Source organism: Carcharodon carcharias, chromosome 20, assembly GCF_017639515.1.
Source record: "Carcharodon carcharias isolate sCarCar2 chromosome 20, sCarCar2.pri, whole genome shotgun sequence".
NCBI lineage: Eukaryota > Metazoa > Chordata > Chondrichthyes > Lamniformes > Lamnidae > Carcharodon > Carcharodon carcharias.
This window is the reverse complement of record NC_054486.1, coordinates 10,483,606-10,505,588: the sequence shown is the minus strand read 5'-3', so window position 1 is coordinate 10,505,588 and position 21,983 is coordinate 10,483,606. Positions and strand designations below refer to the sequence as shown.

The 21,983-nt window shown below is 43.0% G+C and overlaps 1 protein-coding gene across 2 annotated transcripts in view; it reads right to left on the bottom strand.

The window, feature by feature from the left end:
- ryr3 (ryanodine receptor 3) overlaps window positions 1–21,983 on the bottom strand; it is a 349,432-nt gene that overhangs the window by 239,147 nt on the left and 88,302 nt on the right. For both annotated transcript variants that reach the window (XM_041214540.1, XM_041214541.1), the window contains 11 exons: window positions 21,271–21,342; window positions 18,517–18,595; window positions 18,063–18,175; window positions 17,481–17,580; window positions 17,106–17,202; window positions 12,876–12,950; window positions 10,015–10,171; window positions 8,211–8,375; window positions 6,776–6,897; window positions 3,109–3,283; window positions 584–719 (listed from right to left, as the gene is read on the bottom strand). In XM_041214540.1, coding sequence (XP_041070474.1) covers window positions 584–719; window positions 3,109–3,283; window positions 6,776–6,897; window positions 8,211–8,375; window positions 10,015–10,171; window positions 12,876–12,950; window positions 17,106–17,202; window positions 17,481–17,580; window positions 18,063–18,175; window positions 18,517–18,595; window positions 21,271–21,342 — 1,291 coding nt within the window. The remainder of the gene's footprint in view (window positions 1–583; window positions 720–3,108; window positions 3,284–6,775; window positions 6,898–8,210; window positions 8,376–10,014; window positions 10,172–12,875; window positions 12,951–17,105; window positions 17,203–17,480; window positions 17,581–18,062; window positions 18,176–18,516; window positions 18,596–21,270; window positions 21,343–21,983) is intronic.

Here is a 21,983-nt window from a genome sequence, read left to right as displayed (position 1 = left end):
TTCCAATGGTTGTATTATTTTAGTTTCATGTAATTTTTTTCAAATTTCATTTTGTCACTTCTTTTGATACATGAATTTCTGTGGATAATTAGCCATAGTCTATAAAGGACCATAGGCATCTCCCTCCATTAGAGAGAGACAATTGGTTATATAGAACTTGAGGAAGGTCATTCTGCAAGCATGGGGCAAGGCAAGGAGGCAGATCTCCACAACCTCTCAGAGCCAGGATGGTATTATTCTGCTCCGCACACGAACCATCTAGCCAACTGATCCTACATGTGCACATTCAGTGACTCTATTTTTCTGATTAATATGATAAAACACAAAATTAAATCCATGTCAACATTCTCCCCTACATTATTTTCACTTAAATTTCACCTATGATGGTGTTTTTGCAAAAGCAAACATAATAATTAAAAACTAATAATTCACCAGGGACTATTCACATTAGCCATTCAGTACATTTTGTTTTACTTCTGAGAACAATGAAAACTACGGCAATGCTTAGAAACATCCATCAGCTCTTAAGAATCCTCCATCTATCTGCTGTTTATAGTGGACAGGTGCAATTTTAGGACTTTACCGAGCAGTTCATAAAGCAAATTCAAAATATCTTTCCATGCTGTTCCAGCTTCTTCACCAGCAAATTCTGCAAAATGTGCCGCACTATGGTAGATATTCAGCCGGTCAATGCAATTCAGGACCAATCTCAGCATTGCCTAATTAATTGAGGGATTGAAGAAAAAGTCAGTTAAGACAAATCAATGTGTGCGCAGTACCTTTTCTTTCTACACTGTCTATCTAATGTCAGAATCACATTCAATCGCAACAAGAAATAGTTGGGATAGTTATGTCATTTATGATTGTTACATTATTTATGGACTGGAAAAATAGATATTGGCACTTAAAGCTGGCACTGTGGGTGTACCTACACTGAATGGACTCCAGAGGCTCAAGAAGGCAGCTCAGCACCACCTTCTCAAGGGTACTTAGGGATGGGAAGCAACTGCTGCTCCAGCCAATGACATCTACTCCACATGAAATAATTTTTTAAAAATGAAAGCAATTACAGGATACTTTAATCCTTCTCACACAGCTAACTCATCAATGTCAGGTACTTCCATCAAGGTTAGGTATTTAGTTAATGCAAATGTGGGTTAATGGCATAACAACCATTGAGAAAAGAACAATTTATCAATGAAGTTTTGCAGCTTTTGGTAACCTCAATATTTTGGAATATAGCATCTTGTTTTTGGAGGGCATTACGTTCTCGGATGTGCTAAGGATGCAACTAGTGTGGCAATTCGATACCGAAAGAGTAAATTCCATATTAATTGCTCAGAAGGCTCGTTATGAACTCCAGAAGAAAGTGCATGACTTAAAGATGGGAACAAAGATATGGCATGAATGGCATTCTAAGAAGGAGTTGCTACAGAGCAAAAGTTCTCTCTGTTGACTTTACGCTCTGCTGTTTTCTGTCCTGCGAATCCTGTTGAGCTGCAGTCAAATTGGAATCAAAAACAAAGTGCCCAACCTCTTACGTAAATATGTTAAACAAGGATTTAACCATAAGGAACACTTTTAATCTCTTCTTGTGAATCAGAGTTGAGAAAAATATTTTAATCCAATATGCAGTTCTCTGAAATTTGAGTATGAAAGGAACTCAACACTCGATAACCCTTGTTACTAAGTGTTACTGTCAAGCGCTCCCACGTCAGACCCTGCATAGCCAGATGAAGAATAAAACTCTCCCCAGCAATGTGTATTACAAAACAAAAACAGAATTACCTGGAAAAACTCAGCAGGTCTGGCAGCATCGGCGGAGAAGAAAAGAGTTGACGTTTCGAGTCCTCATGACCCTTCGACAGAACTTGAGTTCTGTCGAAGGGTCATGAGGACTCGAAACGTCAACTCTTTTCTTCTCCACCGATGCTGCCAGACCTGCTGAGTTTTTCCAGGTAATTCTGTTTTTGTTTTGGATTTCCAGCATCCGCAGCTTTTTTTGTTTTTATAAATGTGTATTACAATGTTGCTCTACTGCACCAATATGAGTGTCTCCTCTTCTGGCACCAGCCATCTTTATCTGCACTCTGACTGCGGTTTCAATCATGCCTTAAGGCCGGGCATTTCCAGTCCCACTGTGGCGGGATCCACTGTGGGAGATTCGGCAGCTCAGCCAAAAATCCAATGACTTTTGGTGGGACCCAGTGATCCTGATGGTGGGCGGGGACAGAAAATCCCACCCTAAGAGCTGTTTGCGCTTTGAACTTATTCCTGCTAAGAGTTACGAGGGGCTTTGGGGCGAGGTAGTGGTACAAATTTGAATGAGAGCTTTATTAAAACTAATAGAGAAAGGAGATTTTCATTCCCCTCACCGTGTTAATTCACCATAACATATGATCCCTTGGAAAAAGGCAAAGTTATTTAAAATATTTTTCTCACTCCAATGTATGTGTTTTATATCAAGTCAGCGGTATTATTTTTAGATTTGCCCTTTTTAACAAGAAAGAAAATTGGCTCAATTCACAACAGTACCAGTGTGTTGTATGAGTTCAAATGCGTCACATCTGTGATGAGATGCCACTTAGACATGTCATCAGGAAGTGATAAGTGATTAAATTAAGCATCTTGTCACAGATAGCAAGGGGAAACTGGCGGGAAGTCACCCTCGGCATATCTTCTAGCAGATAGTGGCAAACGTCCAGAGACTAGCGTAACAGTCTATTGCAAAGAGGGCTCAAAAAATAGGGAAAGGACTGAAGGTGAAAGTGACGAAGGAAAGAAGATTCATCACTGCTGATTACAATGTATTTCAATGTAAACAAGCTATAATTGATACATATTGAAGTGACTTTCTGATTAAGAGTCAAAATGTTCAAAGTGGGAGCTTCAAAGAAAACGGCCCTGAAATCTTTACCCTCAAGGCACTAAGTGGCACCCATACGATACCCTCTACCTGAAGTGTCAAAGGGCACCAAAATCATTCATAAGGTGGACGTGCCCTTGTGCAAAAGTCAAAATTTGAAAGAAATATTCTGGATTGACAAACATAGTACCTAAAATGTGGAGAAACAAAAATATATTGGATAGCGAATACATCTCTTTTACCTCTTCTTTAAATAGGTTCTGCCTGTTTCTGAGAGAGCGCAGCTTGTACTGCTTATCTTCGTGCTTCAAATCTTCCTCTGGAGGATGGAAGTAAATGATAAGGTCCAGCAAAGCTTCCTCAACTTCTTTGATGGGTAATCTGACTGGCGTGCTTTTACTGAGACAATCAAGACCCCTGCGGAAATGTGTCGATAAGTATTTCTTAAGCAACTTAAGCATAGTTCACACAACAATCATTCGGCAACAACTGCATTTTTAACAGAGTAAAGCACCATAAAGTGTTTTACAAGAGAGAAATAAAAGGAATGTCACCGTGTGTCACGGTGCCAGAGTTGGCAATTGGAAAACGTGGGCGAATTCACGGTTTTTAAGTTGCTTTTAAAGGTTAGTGGAGAATGTAATCGGCAGAACTGTTTAAAGAGGGAGATTCAGAGAGTGGAGCAGAGGTAGGTGAAGGCTGTGCCAACAACCTTTGAAGGAAAGAGGTTCATAGAGCCAGAAGATGAAAAGTGTGGAAGCGGTTATAAGATTGGAGGAGATATGGGGCAGAAGGTTTTGTCCCGCGGGTGGGCATGTGCCCGACCTGATCGGGTGTAAAATAGTGCACGATGACGTCGGGTAAGCGTCCTGACATCATCGCGCACTTGTGCGATATTTCAGTCGGCGGGCGCGTGCGAGAGCTGGCAGCGCACACAATGAAGAGGCCTATTAAGGCCTTTAAAATTTCAATTAGCCGGGATTTTTCACCGTCTGTCCAATGTCACGGTCGGCGGGCGGGTGAGTTGGCCAGGCGGCCTTTGCATTTTTTGGAGCAAACCTCATCCGAGGGCAAGGTGAGGTTTGCGCCATTAATTTAAGGACATAAAAATGCTCGGGCAGAACTTTTATCATCAATATACTTAGGTGAGTGATTCTTAAGGGGGGAAATTTTTATTTTGGAATTTCATACCAGTTACTTTTGAATTTGATATTCTTCAGCTCCCTGAGGCTGCTCTCTGCCTTCAGGGAGCCTTCATCGTGCCCTCCCCCTCACCCGCCCTAATGTCTGCACTCGCCCGCTTCCGGCACCCACCCTGGCAGGGCTGAGCTTTTCAGTGCGCCTTTCACGCTGGCTGGCCGCTAACTTGCCAGCATGAAATCGCGGCCGGGGGCCAATCGCGGATGGCGACCCATCTCCCAGCCGCTCGCGGGCCCACCCATCACGCCTGCTTGATGACCCGAAAATCCTGCCCACGGGGTGAGGCCACAGAGGTTTGAAGATAAATACGAGTAATATAAACTCCATGAGTTTTGAGGCAATAGAGCTAACGAGGAAACGCGAGGCAGTGGGGACAAGCTAGAGGTGGGAGGAGGGGGTTCAGGAGTCTAGCAAGGTGGAAATTTTGGATATTAGATTTAGAAATGACAAAAGACATGGATGAGGGTTTGAGCAGCTGTGCAGCTGAGGTAGCCAAGAAACTGGGCGATGTTGTAGAACATGAACGGTAGAGTAAACATTCACCCAGTCCGGCCGACATTAAAATATCGATGAGAGCAGAGAGGATGTCGAGAGGTCGAGGGGAGAGCTGGAGAGGCAGAGCTGGGTCTCATTAGTAAACGCATTTAAGCCAGTTCCTTATCTACAAATTATGTCACTAAGCAGTAGCAAGGGAAAATAGGGGACGATTTTACTTAGGGAAAAATGTTTCCCCCATTAGGGGGGAAGTGTAGGAGCGGGCACGGGTGGGCTCACCTCCGATTAGTGCCCCGAATCAGGGGCGCGCCGCCATTTTACGTGGGCAGGCCAATTAAGGCCCATCCAGCATGATGTCCACTCGGAAGCACTCTGCGCTCTCTGTGCGGGCAGGAGGTGATTCCCCTCAGCTGGGAGAACGCTCTTTCACGCATGCACACGAAAGAGCACACTGATCTCCCTGAGGCTAAGTGCTGCCTCAGGGAGATCGGCTCCGATTTAACATTTGTAATACAAATGATAAAAAAAATTTCCCTGACACGTCCCTTCCTGTGACACTGTCACATGAGTTGGGACATGTGCTTAATTTCTATTGAAACCTTTAATAAAAATTTTAATACCCCAGTGAAACCTCATCCCGCCCGCCCTAAAGTTGGACGGGCAGGTCCATTAATGACTTTAATTAGTCTCTCAATGGCCTCAGTGAGCCGTTGACAGGTCGGCAGGCGTGCAGCTGACTCGGCTGAGCCCCCTTCGATCTGAAAATGGAAATGAGGCGGGGTGACGCGTTCCACCCGAAGTCATCCCACCTCACTTTACGTGTCAGCGAGCAGGCCCCGCCCCCACCCGCCAACCGGAAGATCCTGCCCATTGTGTAAATCAATAATATTTAGCTAATTCAGCAATATTTAGAGAGCAATGGAATATCGCTTCTATTGAAATAAAACAAATTGCTGTGATATCCAAATCTCCATGGCAGGAAAAAATCAAGGGGAAAAAAAATCTGCTTTAGTTCCCAAATATTTGCACTTAGTATCCATTTAAGCTGTTGGTGAGCGTGCTCTTCTAACATACAATAATAACGTAAAACACGAGCTGGGGACAATGATTAAAGCAGCAGGAACAATGTTTACATTATAATGCTAAGTTTCTGACTAAGGGACAGGAATAGAACTTGCGATTTTGTGACGTAGGATTTTGAACGGCTAGAGAATACACCTAACCCTTGTCTAATGTGCTCCTGGAAAATGGCCTACTCAATGAAAACTCGCTAAATTAAAATAATTTTGTTATAAGAAAACATGCAAAAGTGTTGTTCCTGCTCAGGTCAGAACTTTGCCCACTGCTCTCCTCTCTGCTCACTGCAATCAATATGGATGTAGCTAACACCACCTGAAAGGAACCTGAGTGACTTCTAAACCAACACAGCACAATGGAGGCTGCGGGAAATCTCCCTTATAAGGGCAGGGATACGCTTGCAGAAGTGGAAGTGGTACAGGTGGCAGTGGCTGGCGGACAGTCTGTACCTGCTCCAGAGGCATTGCTTCGAGTCAGGGAACCAGGCTGGCATGTCTGGCTGCAGCAGGGCTCACATTAGGACCTGGTGATGGCCTCCTCAAGTACCTGCACCGCACTAGACTAACCAACTCCCTGTCACTTCCCGATGTCAGCACCCAAACTTCCGCTTCAATCGCATGGGTGGCCTGCGCCACTCTGAGAGTTTGGCTGTGCACTGGGCCAATGCCATGGCATTGTCCCGGGGGTGGGAGGGGTGGTGGGGATAAGCTGGAGGTGGTGAACCGGCTGAGCGAGCGGGGGTGTTAGTAAGAAGCCGGAGCCTGTACAGTGTGAAGGCTGTGTGACGCAGCCAGCTACTGGAGGATGGGGATATCACTGAGTTGGGGGACCAATAATGTAACATGCACTTTAGTGTTTCCCAAATATTCAGGTCGTTGTGAAAGCGTTGAAATTGAAACAAAATTTTGGTGCACTTAACACATGTGCAGTAATAACTTATCAATGGCACTAAACCAAAAAAACCGGGGTTGTGGCTGGCAGCACTACTTGGGAAAGTTCCCTAATGTTAAAACCGCTCTAAAATGAAAATGCATTATTAACATACTCTCCACGGAGGACATCGGCTTTTCATCATGCAGTTCTGCCCTTCATAAATATGTTCAATAAATCACCGAGGAATGATTTTCGATCAAGTACCTGATAAACTGACTGAATAAGTTGGTCGTTTTGCGTATGATACGGGCTGCCCGAGATTCTTCGCTCTGACAACGTTGCAAAATGACACCATCATCCATGTGTCCCTCTTGGTGAAGTATGACCTGGAAGCATGAAACTGTGATCTCAGTGCACATTTCCCCCAATTCGCAGACGAGAACATACACCAAAAACAAAATTGTTTTAAAGGTGAACATTTATTTGCTTTTTGGAGGTAACATTGCCCTTTCCTTGAACAAGGGACGATTTTCTCCCCTTCCATCTTTCCAGGCCCTGTTTCATGCTGGGTAGCGGCTCCGCAGGAGCTCGGTAATCCATTCTTGACCCGGAGACCCAGACGGTGACAGGTAGGTTATCCACTCACCGTCCCGGTGTAAAACTGACATTTCGGAGCCACGCTACCCCCCCCCCCCCCCCTCCCCCCCTCCACTACAGGAATGGCCCAATTTTCATTTCATTCATTTCCACGGAGACGGCGGTGGGCCTGTCCTATTTGTCCACCTTTCTGAAGCTCTGCTCAAACCCGGTTCTGGTGGTTCCACGGACCTGACCTTCACGGGCTGCAACCATCTCGGTGATCGCACGCACAAAAGGCTAAAGAGGCCAAGTTGTCGGAGGTGGGGCAATGGTCCCTTCCGAAGGGCGGAATTTTGTGGCCCTTCCCACTGGTGGGATTTTCCGGTCCCGCCAAAGTTAATGGCCTTTTGAGCGGCCTGCCACATTTTACAGTCCTGCTCCCGCCACAACAGGGGCCGTAAAAATTCCACCCAATGTCACCTAATAACCACCCTCGAATAAAAGCAAAACACTGTGGATGCTGGAAATCTGGAATAGAAACAGAAAAGGCTGGAAAAGCTCAGCAGTTTTGGCAGCATCTGTGGAGAGAGGAACAGAGTTAACGTTCCGAGTCAGAGCTCTGAGGAAGAGTCACACGGACTCGGAACGTTAACTCTGTTCCTCCCTCCACGGATGCTGCCAGACCTGCTGAGCTTTTCCAGCCTTTTCTGTTTTTATTCCAGGTTTCCAGCATCCACAGTGTTTTGCTTTTATCTTTGTGACTATTCCCGTATGACCCATTTACGAGGAGAGCTCAGCACTCAGCACAGCTCCACTGAGAATCGTAAAGAATTGCACATGTAGAAATATGCTTCCCTTTCCAATGAACTTAAATATTAAAGCAAAGTTCTTGCGAGATCTGTGTAGGCTTTCAGTCAGCTCCATACAGAATAGGAATAGGCCGATATAGAATTAGATTCATCACTGCCTCACCTTGAGGCTATTTGTTTCTAGTACCAGCAGCAAAGGACAAGTAAAACATTTATCCTTGAATCACCGTTATTGCTTTCATATGCTGCCTACAGGACATTACTCTGTTCCAAACCTATCTATTGGATTAGTAGACAGCCAGTGTACACACCTTGCGTTTTATAGGCCCTAACCGTGCTGACTTGGCATCTGGAGCCCGGTAAGTCAACCACAGCTTACTAGTAACATGCTGAAGAATGCAAATCGAATCACCATACTTGATTTCAGGGGCTCCCATTCCTTCCGTGTCTCGCTTTGGCTGCAAATCTAGTTTTTCCTTTGAGATTTAAGCAACAATAAAAAAAGGTTTAGTGCCACTATGTGGCTTTACATATATGACATGGTTTTATGTATTTTACTTAGCACCCTAAAATCCAGTGTATCTTGAGTACGCAACTCAGACGATCAGTTTAAATAATGAAAATCTGCATGACAATACACGCCAAACTTTGCCACATTTTATTCCCTTCATATTCCCTGTGCTACTCATTATTGCTAATTGTAGGGTCACCCAAAAATTACAAGGGAACTAGAAACCGTTGCAAGCATGCTCTGTTGCATTTTCACACCTTCAGGTCACATGATTCTTTGCTTAGTTAGCAGCAAGCATATGGGAGTGATTGTGACACTGCCCACCCAGCAGAAAGTGGGTGGATGGGCACTTAAAATTGCCCTCGTGACAGTTGGAAAATCATCTGGACTTGACCATCTGTGATTTTTACCCAAGCATCTGGATAGATAGCTGAACTGCCCAGCCATAGATGGTCCTTGCTGGTATGTGCAAAGAATGATCCAATGGTGTCAGTGACCTCAATTATGATTTGGTTTCAGCCTGAGCAGGAAGCCTCTGAGCATTTCCTTCTAGGCCGAGGCAGGTCTGAAGGGGATCAAGACATGAACGTTTTGACAAGACCACATCTTGTGCGCAGTTTTGGTCTCCTAACTTGAGGGGAGATATACCCACTTTGGGAGCAGTTCAGAGAAGGTTCACTGGACTGATTCCTTTGGAATGAAGGAGTTGTTTTATGAGGAAAGGTTGAGCAGGTTGGGCCTATACTCATTGGAGTTTAGAAGAATGAGAGGTGATCCTATCGAAAAATATAGGATTCTGAGGGGCTTCGACAGGGTAGATGCTGAGAAAGCATTTCCCCTCGTGGGGGAAGCTAGAACTGGGGACACAGTCTAAAAATAGGGGCTCTCCCATTTAAGTCGGAGATGAGGCTGAATTTCTTCTCTGGGCATTGTTAATCTTTGCCATTCTCTATCTCAGAGGGGAGTGGAGGATGGGTCGTTGAATATATTCAAGGCCTGGTTGGACAGATTTTTGATCAATGAGTGGGTCAAGAGTTATGGGGAGCAGGCAGGAAAGTGGACTTCAGGCCACAACCAGACCAGCTATGATCTTATCAAATGGTGGAAGCACGCCCAAAGGGCCGAGTGGCCCACTCCTGCTCCTATTTCTTATGCTTTTATGTTCGTAAAGTGGACTAGCTCCTCCAGAACAGACACTGAGGACATTTAGACTTCCCCCACCCAGACTCCCTCTCCCTTTTGTGAACGCCACTCTTTCTTCTCTTCTTCCCTGGAAACTTCCTGCATGACGGTGGGCATCTGCAGGCCTTGCGATTTCCGCAAGGTTGGCAGTTGTTTCCTGCCTACTTCCTACATGTTCCAGGTAGGAAAGCAGGCAGCTGGCATTTTAATGAGGCCAGGAATAACAATACCCCGAATCTGATTTCTACTTCACCAACTGTGCAAAACCCGCCCGGAGTTAAAATCGGGCCCATCAGGAATGTCAATAATGAAAAAGAAATGGTGAACAAAATGATTAACATATTTCCTGGATGTATTTCACTCCTGAGTGCTCCCACGTTCTACGTTACATCAGAGCAGGAATACCGTAATTATTATAATACCTTTGAAATTCTTAAACAGAACGATGTTGCATTGATGTCGGACTTGGCTTGTTCCAGCAGCACCAGGCCTTGATCTTCAACTAAGCCCAGATACAGACCTGATGTGAGGTGCCGTAGACGGAAAGACTGGCCCCACTTAATGTGACTGCCACTCCAACTGAATAAAGGGGAGAAAATATGTAGAAATGTTGTCATCTACTTTGGTAACAGTATTATCATCGCGGCTTAACATATGAGGAGTGTTTGAGGACTCTGGGTCTATACTCGATGGAGTTTAGAAGGATGAGGGGGGATCTGATTGAAACTTACAGAATACTGAAAGGCCTGGATAGAGTGGACGTGGGGAAGATGTTTCCATTAGTAGGAGAGACTAGGACCCAAGGGCACAGCCTCAGAGTAAAGGGAAGACCTTTTAGTACAGAGATGAGGAGAAACTTCTTTAGCCAGAGAGTGGTGAATCTATGGAATTCATTGCCACAGAAGGCTGTGGAGGCCAGGTCATTGAGTGTATTTAAGTCCGAGATAGATAGGTTCTTGATTGGTAAGGGGAATCAAAGGTTACGGGGAGAAGGCGGGAGAATGGGGTTGAGAAACTTATCAGCCATGATTGAATGGCGGAGCAGACTCGATGGGCCGAATGGCCTAATTTCTGCTCCTATGTCTTATGGTCTTATGGACTGGGCTCGGGGTGCCTTTGACGGAATGGGGCTGGAAACCAGGCTGTTTCAAACTCGTGAACATTTATTCACTGTTTATAGAGATGTACATTAGCAGGGCTCCAGTAGAACCCTTCCCTCAGGTTCCAGTTTATGTGATCCAATATCATCTGACAAAATGCCCTCTGACAATTAGCATCATAGCAATTAACCCCTTCCACTACAGTAACTGAACTCCTAAATAAAATGACATCTGTTGAGTAAATGAAAAGTCTTTTCGAGTAAAATAGTACTTCAGTTCTTGCTACTTAATTAATGATGAGATACCACGGGGGGTGGGGTGGGGGGGGTGGTGGGGGGAGGGATTTTCCAACCCCACCTGTCGCTGGGATTGTCCGGTCCCGCCAAAAGTCAATGGATTTTTGGCTGGCCGGCTGCGTCCCATACGGTGGGTCTCGCCGCAGCGGAGATGGAATAACCTGGCCCAGGAGCTGTGGAGCAACAAAGGGATTTGGTTGTCCATGTACACAAATGACTAAAAGTGAGAGCACAGGCAGAATGGTAATCGAAAAGGAGCCTGGAGTACAAAAGTGAGGAAGTTTTCTTCTGTTGAACAGAGCCTTAGGTAAATCTTACCTGGTGTACTTCCATTCAGCTTTGAGCACTGAATCTCAATAGTGACAAATTAGCCCCTGTGGCTACAGTGCAAATTAACCAGAGTGACACCAGGCGTGAACGGTTACATTACAAGGGCTGGTTGTAAAACCTTGGTTTTGTAATCTTTAAAATGATAAAGGGGCTCGGAAAGGTAGATATGGAGAGGGGGTGGAGTCCAGGATCAGAGGGCACAGCTTTCAAATTAGTGTCAGGCCATTTTGGAGTGGAATCAGGAATCACTTCATCGTGCAAAGGTAGTCAAAATCTGGACACCGGTTCAGTAAAAACTTTCCAGATACAGGTTGATAAATATTTGACAGATAAGGTTATAGATACAGAGCTAAGCCAGGTAAAAGGAGCTGAGGTACAGATCAAGCATGATCTGAATGAACGGCAGGACAAGGGTTAACTGGTGGCCCTATCCTCCTCTACTTCCTCTGTTTTTCCGTTGCATTTCTCCCACATTGCTCCCTTCATCTGGCTCTTGTGTGGAGCTAAAGGCCCAGTTTTCCCTTGGGAGGGAGGAATCCCAGAGACGGGGCCAAACCCAAGTCGCGTTCCCACCTCTGTCTCCAGGCTGTCGGGGTGCATGGTTTTGCCCAGGTGAAAAGGCCCCACATGTGCCAGAGGTGGCTCCTGCCGTCCCAATCAGCAGAACCGGGGTGATATCCGGGTGCCACAGCCCTGGAGCGGGCCCACTGACAGGCCCATCTCGGCCGCCAATTCTTTCCAGAGGTTTGATGATCCCTTATAAAGTGCCGGCAGCAGATCACAGCCTCGATTGCCAGGACTTCAAAATGCAGATGGAAGAGGGCCCATCAAAATCAATGCCCGCTCAAGATTTGGCCTTTCTACTGAGTCGTTCCCCCTCCCTCTACCCCCTCCCTTACTGACCTTCCTCCACCTTAACTTGCCTCCAATACCACCCGTAAACCTCAAAAAATCCTCTAACTTACATTTCAAGAATCTCCCTGACCTCCTGACCCGCCACCCTGGCTGACTCTGCCTCTTCTCACCTGGCAAGTTGTGAAGGGCTCCTGAAACCTGCCCACCCCAGTGAAAATCCTGCAAGGCCTGAGCTTGGACCTTTGGATAAGGGCAGGCCAGCTTCCTGCCCTGCAGCCTGCAAAATGGGCACTGGTGAAAACAGAGGCGGGACTTCTGTCCGTGTCTCTCATGGGACCTTTTTTTTTTAGCCGTCCAGCCTCTGTTTGATCCCATTTCAGGATTGCAAAATCCGGCCCTAAGAATTTTATTCTAAACGCTGAAGTTTTCCTTGCATTAATCTCAATAATATTCCACTCCATGATGCTCATGTGGCCTCAAAACATCTACACCACATGCCAAAAGACCATTGCTTTGTCAGTGTTCATGATTAACATCTGACCCAGAATGAACTTCAGGAACTGCCTCGCAATAGATCTCTGGCTAATGAAGAAACCAATGAGCCTCCCAGGCAGCATTCCAGGGGGACTTTCAAAACTGATACCCCAATGCTGAACACAAAATCTTTTACAGTCCTCAAAAGCATGGAGTCTTTTAGCTTACCTTATCCGAAGAGGCTCCACACGCCATAATGATCTGGCATAAGTACCTGCTTCCCCACTTTCATAGTTAACTGTTCTGCAAACAGATTAGAAATAAACACAGTGTTTCAATATCCAAATGATTCAGTCATTTTCTAACTCATTGTAAGAGCTAATTAGGTCAATCATATCTGTCAAAAGTTCTGATCAATCTTTACAGAGGTTAAGTTGCAGTCTTCTATTTTGGTACAGCTGGCTATGTTGTTAATTGGTGGTCATCAGCTCTTGGAAGTCCTTCCAATGTCTGACTAGCTCAGTTCATTGGTAGGACACTGATTTGTATTCAAGTTCCCTTCATGATGCATTTTTGATCTTAGCTGAATCACTATGGGAGACACAGTGGGAGAAATGAGAACCCTACTTACCCAGTGGAAGTAGAGTGGTAGAGCAGTTAAAATCCACCAGATTAAGCCAATGCCTGTGTTGCCAATTTTTAACAACATCGAGGGACTGGTGACTAAGTCACCCACAACGAGCTGGGAGGTCCTTCGTTAAAGACACATATTGAAATTTGAAGGCATCACCGGGTCCTAATTCGAATTTTAATCCCTTCATTTCACTTAATTCCAGCCTGAGCGGGGAAAGCTGTTATAGCTCTCCTGCTCGATGAAGACCTGGCTGAAGAGGCTTGGCAGCAGAAGAGATCATTCAGGGTAAGATCAGGAATGCTCTTCTTACCCCACAAGGAAAATTCGGTCTCCGTTGCCCTGGACGATACCCATCGCAGCCCCACCACCTGTCCTCACACCTCTCCACCCCTTCCTCACTGTGAGATCCACCGGAACTCACTTGTCCCCACACTAACCTGAGTGAGAAAAGGCCACCATGCGCCATGTCCTCAACATGCTGTAGATGGCCAAGAAATTAACTGACTCCCCCAATTTAACCCATTGGGAGTTCAAATCAACCCCACTGAGTGGAAGCTACACTTTTTTTTTTATGCGTTCCTTCATGGGATGTGGGCGTCGCTGGCTGCGCCAGCATTTATTGCCCGTCCCTCATTGCCCCTGAGAAGGTGGTGATGATCCACCTTCTTAAACCGCTGCAGTCCATGTGGTGTAGGTACACCCACACTGCTGTTAGGAAGGGCGTTCCAGGATTTTGACCCAGCAACAATGAAGGGACGGCATTATGGATGCCAGTCAGGATGGTGAGTGGCTTACTATTTTGTGTTGTGCTACATTGCTTGATTTATTTAGAATTTAATATTCCATTGATTTCTACAAAGATTGAATATAATTCACGGGTACATTAAGCTTCACATGTTCCACATTAGTTCAGTGTCAATTGATTAATAGTGCCATGATGATATATGCAGGACCTTTAAATTAAATTAATAAGCCATTTAAACTACAGCATTCATAAACTAATGCAGTAACAATCTGTATATCTTGAAAAAGGAAACCAAAATTATATTCAATATTTATTCTGCAAATCAGACTTCGTGCGCATTAAGAAATTTAGCTAAGCTGAAATTATTTTCCCCAATCATTTACAGTAATATACAATTATTCAGTTGACAGTCTATTGCAGGACATCATTAATTAAAATCGCCTAATGGTAATGACTCCTGAAGGCGGCTTGCCAATGCAGTGCCTCTTTCAAAACACTCAGTGCCCGATCGAGGGATCTGGCATCGGGAATGAGGCACCCGCTAAGAGCCAGCCACCCCGTACCCTCCCTTCCGACACGCTCCCCCATCCCCATCCCCTCACCCAAACTGGCCCACTCACCTCTCTCTGGGGATGCCACAATGGGTCTCTGAGGAAGGCCTCACTGTATTACCGGCGGCAGCCACCGCTCCTGGCAGTGCTGCCGGGGCCATGGAGAGCTGCCAGCCTCCAACGGACCGACAGCTCTCGGCAGGCGAGAGCCTTTGAATATTTTTAAGGCAGAGGTAGATAGATTGTTGGTAAGCAAGGGGGTGATAGATTATTGGGGGTAGGTGGGATGCAGATTTGAGGTTACCATCAGATCAGCCATAATAAATGGTGGAGCAGGCTCGAGGGGCTGAATGGCCTATTCCTGCTCCTTATTCATATGTATTTCCCCCCACCCCACCCCCAGGGTTCTAAATGCCAGGGAAGGCCCAACACTGGTCAGTTAAGTACCTGACAGGCACTTAAACCAGTTGGTCCTTCCCCCCACTGAAGTGATGGGGTTTCCCTCCAGTTCTCCAACCAGTGGGTGGGACAGGCCTTGGGAACACTGGGAAGCTGATCTGATATCACGCATTTTACACTCTCACTGAATGCTAAAATTACATTATCCCCATCCCTTCTGCGTGAACACAGTAGGTTCAATATTTACTTCAGTCAGTTCTTGGATATTGTGTTTTTTGGCCAAGGGGAAAGGGGGGAAGAATCCTGTTTTGCTGCATTAATAAAATGAAATGTTAGATGGCAGAATTTTGTGACAGACCCGTCTCCAAAATTCATGCATCATTTATTATGATAGACACAAAAGTGTAGTGGTGCCGTTAATTTTATAGGTTTATTTTAATATTAAAAAGTTTTGTGTTTTGAAAATTTCGCAACAGTTGGTTAAACATAGTGAAAAGAAAGTGAAAAAAATATTACTTTCAGTCATCATCAAACAATCAAGTGGGGACAGAATCATGGTATGCTCAAAACATGGTGCTTTAGCTGTTATACAAAATACCATGTGGCTATAATTAAATGAAACCATATATCCAATAATTGCTGTTTTGTGAGACATTTGTAGAAAACTGTTACTGTTATCTTAAGCATAAATTGCACCCAAGATCGCCCACACTTTGTCAGCGGTATACACTTTAATTATACTGTAAACTCCTGGATTACAATTACACCACCACACAATAAATTACTACTAGTACATTCAAAACAAGGTCTGATCGGTGTGTTTATATTCCCACAGCTTCTCATTCTACTGAGAGGGTGGCCACATCAAGATAGCTGATAGTTTCAGCTACAAAAGGCTTTAATAGTCTATAGTTTATTAAGTAGAATTAGACAAGATTAATGATGCAGTTATGACAACAGGAATGCACTTATGCAAACTGTCAGCTGCCAAAGCTCAGTAATAGAACTCTTGCCTGAGGCAGAATGCTGTGGGTTCGAGTCTGGCTCCCAACGCTTAAGCACAAAATCCAGGCCGACAATCCAATGTAGGAGGCAGGGTATAAGGCCCCATTTGCCAAATTTTAATGATCCCTTGCCACTATTTCAAAGAAGGACAGAGCAGTTCTCCCTAGAGACCTGGCCAATAATTACGCCTCAGCCAACATCACTAAAATACAGCTTATCTTTATCATATTGCTGTTTGTGGGACCTTACTGAATGCAAGTTAACAGCCAAGTTCTTACATTACAGCAGTGACTACACATCAAAAGTACTTAATTCGCTGTAAAGCACTTGGGACCCCCTGAAACTATATAGATGCTATATAAATGCAAGATTTCTCTTTCCTTAAATCTACATTTGCATTTTAAATATAGCACAATTTATAAGAAGAAAAAGACTTGTATTTAAATAGCGCATTTAACACCTTAGGATGTACTGAAGCATTTATAGCTAATGAAATAATTCTGAAACGTAATTACTGTTGTAACGCAGGAAACATGACTTAAAACACAAACAACAAAAGGATAGAGGCCAGATAAACTGTGTTTTAGTGATAAGAGATTGAAGCATAATTATTGGCCAGGACACTGAAGAGAAGTGTTTTATTCGAAAATAGTGCCAAGGGATCTTTTATGTCCACCTGAGAAGGCAAAATGTGGGAAATGAAGCAGTCAATTTGTACACAGCGAGGTCCCTTGGACATTTTGGTACTAAAGCAATCTGGTTAGGCTAAAACAGAAAATCTCTCTTTTTGTGATGATTGAGAGATAAATATTAGCCAGGACACTAGGCCCTGCTCTTCTTCAAAATAGGGTCATAGTATGTTTTATGTCCGTCTGAGCAGGCAGCCGAGGCCTCATTTTAATGTCGCATCCAAAGACGGCACCTCGACAGTGCTCTGTCAGTACTGCACTCGACCATCAACCTGGATTATTTTTGTCCCAGCCCTGGAGAGCGACTTAAGCCCACAACCTTCGGACTCATTCCGACTTATAGGATCATAAGAGTTAAATAATGTGAGCAGAAAAGGTGTCAACAGAAACTTGTTTAACGTAGCAACACAATGTAGTAGTTGTAATGAAACTTACACATAATCCTCATCATCTTTCTGGTCTGTAAAAGGGATGGTCAAACACTCGTCATGACCATGAAAAAGACGTAGAACATGTCCCCCAATTAGAAACCCTTCAGGAAAACAAAATGTAACATGAGTTAACACAAGTAACAAATTCCTGCCTTGAATAGACCTAACTGATTTTATTCTTAAGCTCTTGCTAAGTCCTTGTACAATAAGGTGCCTATCATAAAACTAATTTCAAATTATGGCATAGGAAACTAGCATGAATTTATAATTTTTGCACGCGCACAGACGGGCACATAATATAAATAATTCAGTATAGTGTGATGATGCAACACATTAGGCTTCATGTTAAAAACATGTACCAAACTCATGAAGATCTCACCTTCTGCAATACCACTGCCTGAACTTATGGGATGTACATTCCATAATGTCTGTATGAAGGAGGCATCTACTTGTATAGAACCGTTGGAAATGGAAAGGTGCTGCCAATAGAACAGAGCTAAAATCAACTGAGCAGTTACCAAAATACAAAAAAACAAAGAAATGTGGCATGTCACATATTGTGCCATTCACAAAAAAGCAGTCTAACCGATATAGTTGTACTTTTTTTAGCATTACACCAAATATTGTAAAAGGCCAATTCTCAAAAGTTACTGTTCTTAATAATCAATCGCATGCTACAAAGTTTATCTTGTTACATCAAATCAGAGTTAAGAAGGGAAACATTAATTTACTTTTATGGATAAAACAAATTTAAGAGAAGAAACTTTCAATAGAAGAAAAGCAAAATACATCAGATGCTGGAAATCGAAAATAAAACTAAAACATGCTTGAAACACTCAATGGGTAAGGTCGAATTTCTGGTTTTATTTTAATAAGATCATGTTTATTGTAAAAATAAACTGATTAATGGAAATTCAATTAAATTCTGCTGTCAATTTATAACACGTTCAAGTCCACTCACCAGATATCGCTCTGATGAAACACTGACCAGGATAAGGTCGTCACCAATCCGTACTTTCTCTCCTTCAGACCTTTGTTTGGAAGCAGGGTGAATGGTCCACCAACATGCCTCGCCTAAACATTGTAACACAAGTGAAATGTTCTGTAGATTTGGAATCTTATCTTTCTTAAAACTAAGAAGAACACCCTTCAGTGTTACAGCAACACAATCAAGAGGCAGTTTTGTTGCAATAGCTATCTACAGGGGGGGTAAGATTCACCTTGACTAGGGTACAAAACCAATGGTAGAGGATCAACCTCCTTTTGAGACATTCATTCCAGAAATCACCTTCCTAACTATTTTCTCTTTCAAATAAATCTTGTAAAGGTTGGCTGGTCATAACACTTTTCGTCCCCTTGTGAAGAAAACTCCTAAGCATTTTTATCATGATAAATACAGTCAGTACGCATTTTACCTGTTGAATCTTCTTGCAGCCCAACATCAAAAGCAAGTTTGTCTGTTAAAGACCTTGATGTAGTCAAACAAGTCAAGTACTAGGAGGAAACAGTTATAAATATATTTTTTAATTAATGTGTATTTACAATATCATTAAAAGCTTAATTATCTCTCAAAACAGAAGCTAATCAGGTTGATTTATGAAGCTGGATGTTGATATTTTACTGCCAAAAAAGAACTAAAATGTTCATTATTTTTACTTTGCTTGGATACATAAAGCATTTCAACTTAACAGAAAAGTATAACGTGAAAGAACTGATTTGGTGGCACATTTTCAGTGACTGTTCACTTCAGTGTAATTTCAGATGTTTTATATGATTTTCAAACTCTGAAGAATTACAGAGTAGAGGTAATATACCGGAAATATGCATGCTGTTGAAATACTAACATCACCTTTTTCCAAATTTTGAGGATATAACCATGGGAATAGACATGTCAACCCCTCAAGTCTGTCCTGCCATTCAGTTAGAACATGAATGATTTTTGGCTCAACTCCGGTTATACTCATGGGTGGCATATGTCTTAATGTTCTCGCTTAACAAATCGACTTGTCTCAGATTTAAAATTTTCAATTGACCTGGCTTTTTGTGGGAGAGAGTTCAAGGCCTCACTACCCTTTGCATGAAGAAATGCTTCTTGGCATCATCCTGAATGGCCTGGCGCAGCTTTAAGGTTATGCTCCCTTATTCTGGACTCCCCACCAGAGGAAGTAGCTTTAGAGTAAAAACAGCAAAACTGGATGAAGAGAACGGACATTCACTAATCACACCGTGAGCACTGTGATATGCCCAGCAGTTTCCCATAGACCTGGATACAGGAACTACCCATGATCTGAATGAATAGGCAGATGTTCTTACCAAGTCTTTTTATACCTAATGTGTGCTACTATATTCCAATTCTGAATTACTTGATTCCGTGTATATATAAAAATATATATTGTGTGTATGTATCTTTAGCAAGTTTTGTTTTGTCGTGTGCTTGGGGTCCACATGGGGTTCTTTGGGACTTCCCTATTCTCCCAAAATAAGTTGTCCGAGACTAGTTTGTTGAAATCTTGACTGTTTATTTACCACTAGTGTATACATATTGGGACCTCTACATGAGGTTGCAACATCTCCTCCCTCCAGATCTCTGTTATTCAATCATGTGGTGTGTCAAAAAAACAGCAAGTTGTAATATTTCTCTTTTGGTAATAAGCTGGCATATTTTCTTATGTACTGGAAGTCTGGCAGTGATTGCATTAAGAGGTAGAGTGATAGCAAGGGTCTAAAGCCAACAGTGGTTTTGATATGTTAATGAACCAAGACGAACGTCAATCAGAGTTTTACATAAAGCAATAACAGGAATAGTTTTGAATTGAGTTGTTTTCGTTCAAAGGGGGTATATGCAGGTTGTAAAAAGGCGTAAGGAATAAGGTAAAGATAGGGTAAGTTTGCTTTTACAAGTTTAAGAACTAAAGTAAACAATTTAGTGAATTCTGGGAAGAAAGCATTTCTGAGGAGACTGGTTGAGGTGGTAGAGAGATCAAAGGGAAGGAATACTGAAGTCTATGTGAGAGGGTAGCTGCTTAGATCTCCCAAAAGACAGCAGAGTAGGTGGTCAGAACTCCTAGAAGACAGTGTGAACAAGGCCAGACTGAAAGAAGCAGGTGCTGTCAGCCTCAGAGGTCACCCCAAGGAAAACATTTTGTGTGGTAAAAATTACCGGACTTCTATAGACTCTAAAATCTATAAGGATTGTTGTTAAACAGAAAAGGGGAAGGTTGGCTCTGAGGGAAGTTAAGATTTGTGAAACTGTTTTAAAGCACTGTTTACTGTGTGAAACCATTTGTCTGTTTTTAAGTGTAAGTATGTTTTATTTGTTTTTCTTTATTCTTTTAATAAATGTTTACTCTACGATAAAATCATCACAAGTAGTTGGGGGACATCATTTCCTGATTTCAGAACCACTCCTCATACTATACAAATTGCAAAAACCGTTTTAGCAGTTGTTTCAAGTTTCCCTCTGGGATTTGAGCAGCTCAGCATTTACCATCCATCGTGCCATAACAGGTGAAACATCATCATTACATCAACATCATGTGTTTCTGATGTTAACACTTTACAAGTTTTACAAACATTTTTGAAATTATAATTATAATTTACTTAGTGAAATCTATCATTCTCATCTTACCGACTTCCACTAACTACCATCCACAGAGCATTAATCTTAAAACCCTTGACCTTGTTAAACAAGGTCTCATTTCATCTAATCCCTGCAGTATCTTTCAGCTGAAGGTCTCAGCTCACATTCTACACATTTCAGCAACTGGACTTCTGTAGGTTTCCCTCCACTGTATCATTGGCAGTAAGGCCATTTAGGAATCATACCCCTATTCTCTGGATTCCCCTTCGCCTTGCAATAAATCCTTTCCAGCCATGCATTTGGCCACTTTGTCTGAAGCATTCCTAGTTCCTGCTTGGGGCTCAGTTACCTCCTTCTGTCAATTATCTTGGGACATTTTACTATATTTACATCATGCAAGTGTAAGTTGCTGAAACCATGAAACCGTAAGATGTCTTACAATGCTTTTTTTCTGGGGTCAGGTAAGGGAAGAGGGAAGTGGCTCTGTCCTTCCTGTCGGTATTATAAAACATACGCTAATAGCGATGCCTTGGTTGATACCTTTCAATGGCAGTATTTCAATCAACCTCATTCATGTCCTTATACTTACCATTCCACTGTATGCATGCCGGAGGAGAATAGCATGACCATAAAGAAGGGTCCTATGGCCGCCACCTTGAGTCTAAAAATAAAAAGAGAATATTACTTTCCAACCAATTTGCTAATTACCAGTGACTTGAGGTAGAATGTGACAACATCTTGTGCTCTAAAACTCTCCTGCATTCTGCATAAACATTAACTGCAGTGGGTCATTAGGAGTAACCAATCCTAGTATGATGGGGTAATCTGCTTCAACCAGTGGTGTTAAATGGAACTTAGTAAAATACTATAACAAATTAGACAGAGTTATAACAATCAGGAACTGGATAGTGCTGCAGTAGAATAAAACAACAAAGAAAGGATGTCAATGTTAAAATTACAAACCATTAATTTTCACAATTGATCATTTCCAACCAATAACCCAGAGAAAAATACCAGTTCTCTCGAATGAAATGCAACCATTGCTAATCATGTTGGATAAGCCAAAGCCAAATTGCTTTCTCGCTAAGAATTTGTATAATTACGCCATATTTAGGACTGTAATATATATTCAAACGTCAATAATTTTTCTGTATTAGGTAGTCGTTTAACTAACAATATCAGTGTTTTTGTCATCTAGAAGTAACATCAGGGCCAATAATTTATAGTGACTATTCTTATTAAATTCTAGTATACTAGGAATTTTGCGACTGCTTTGGAGAAATCAGTTTTGGACACTCTGCC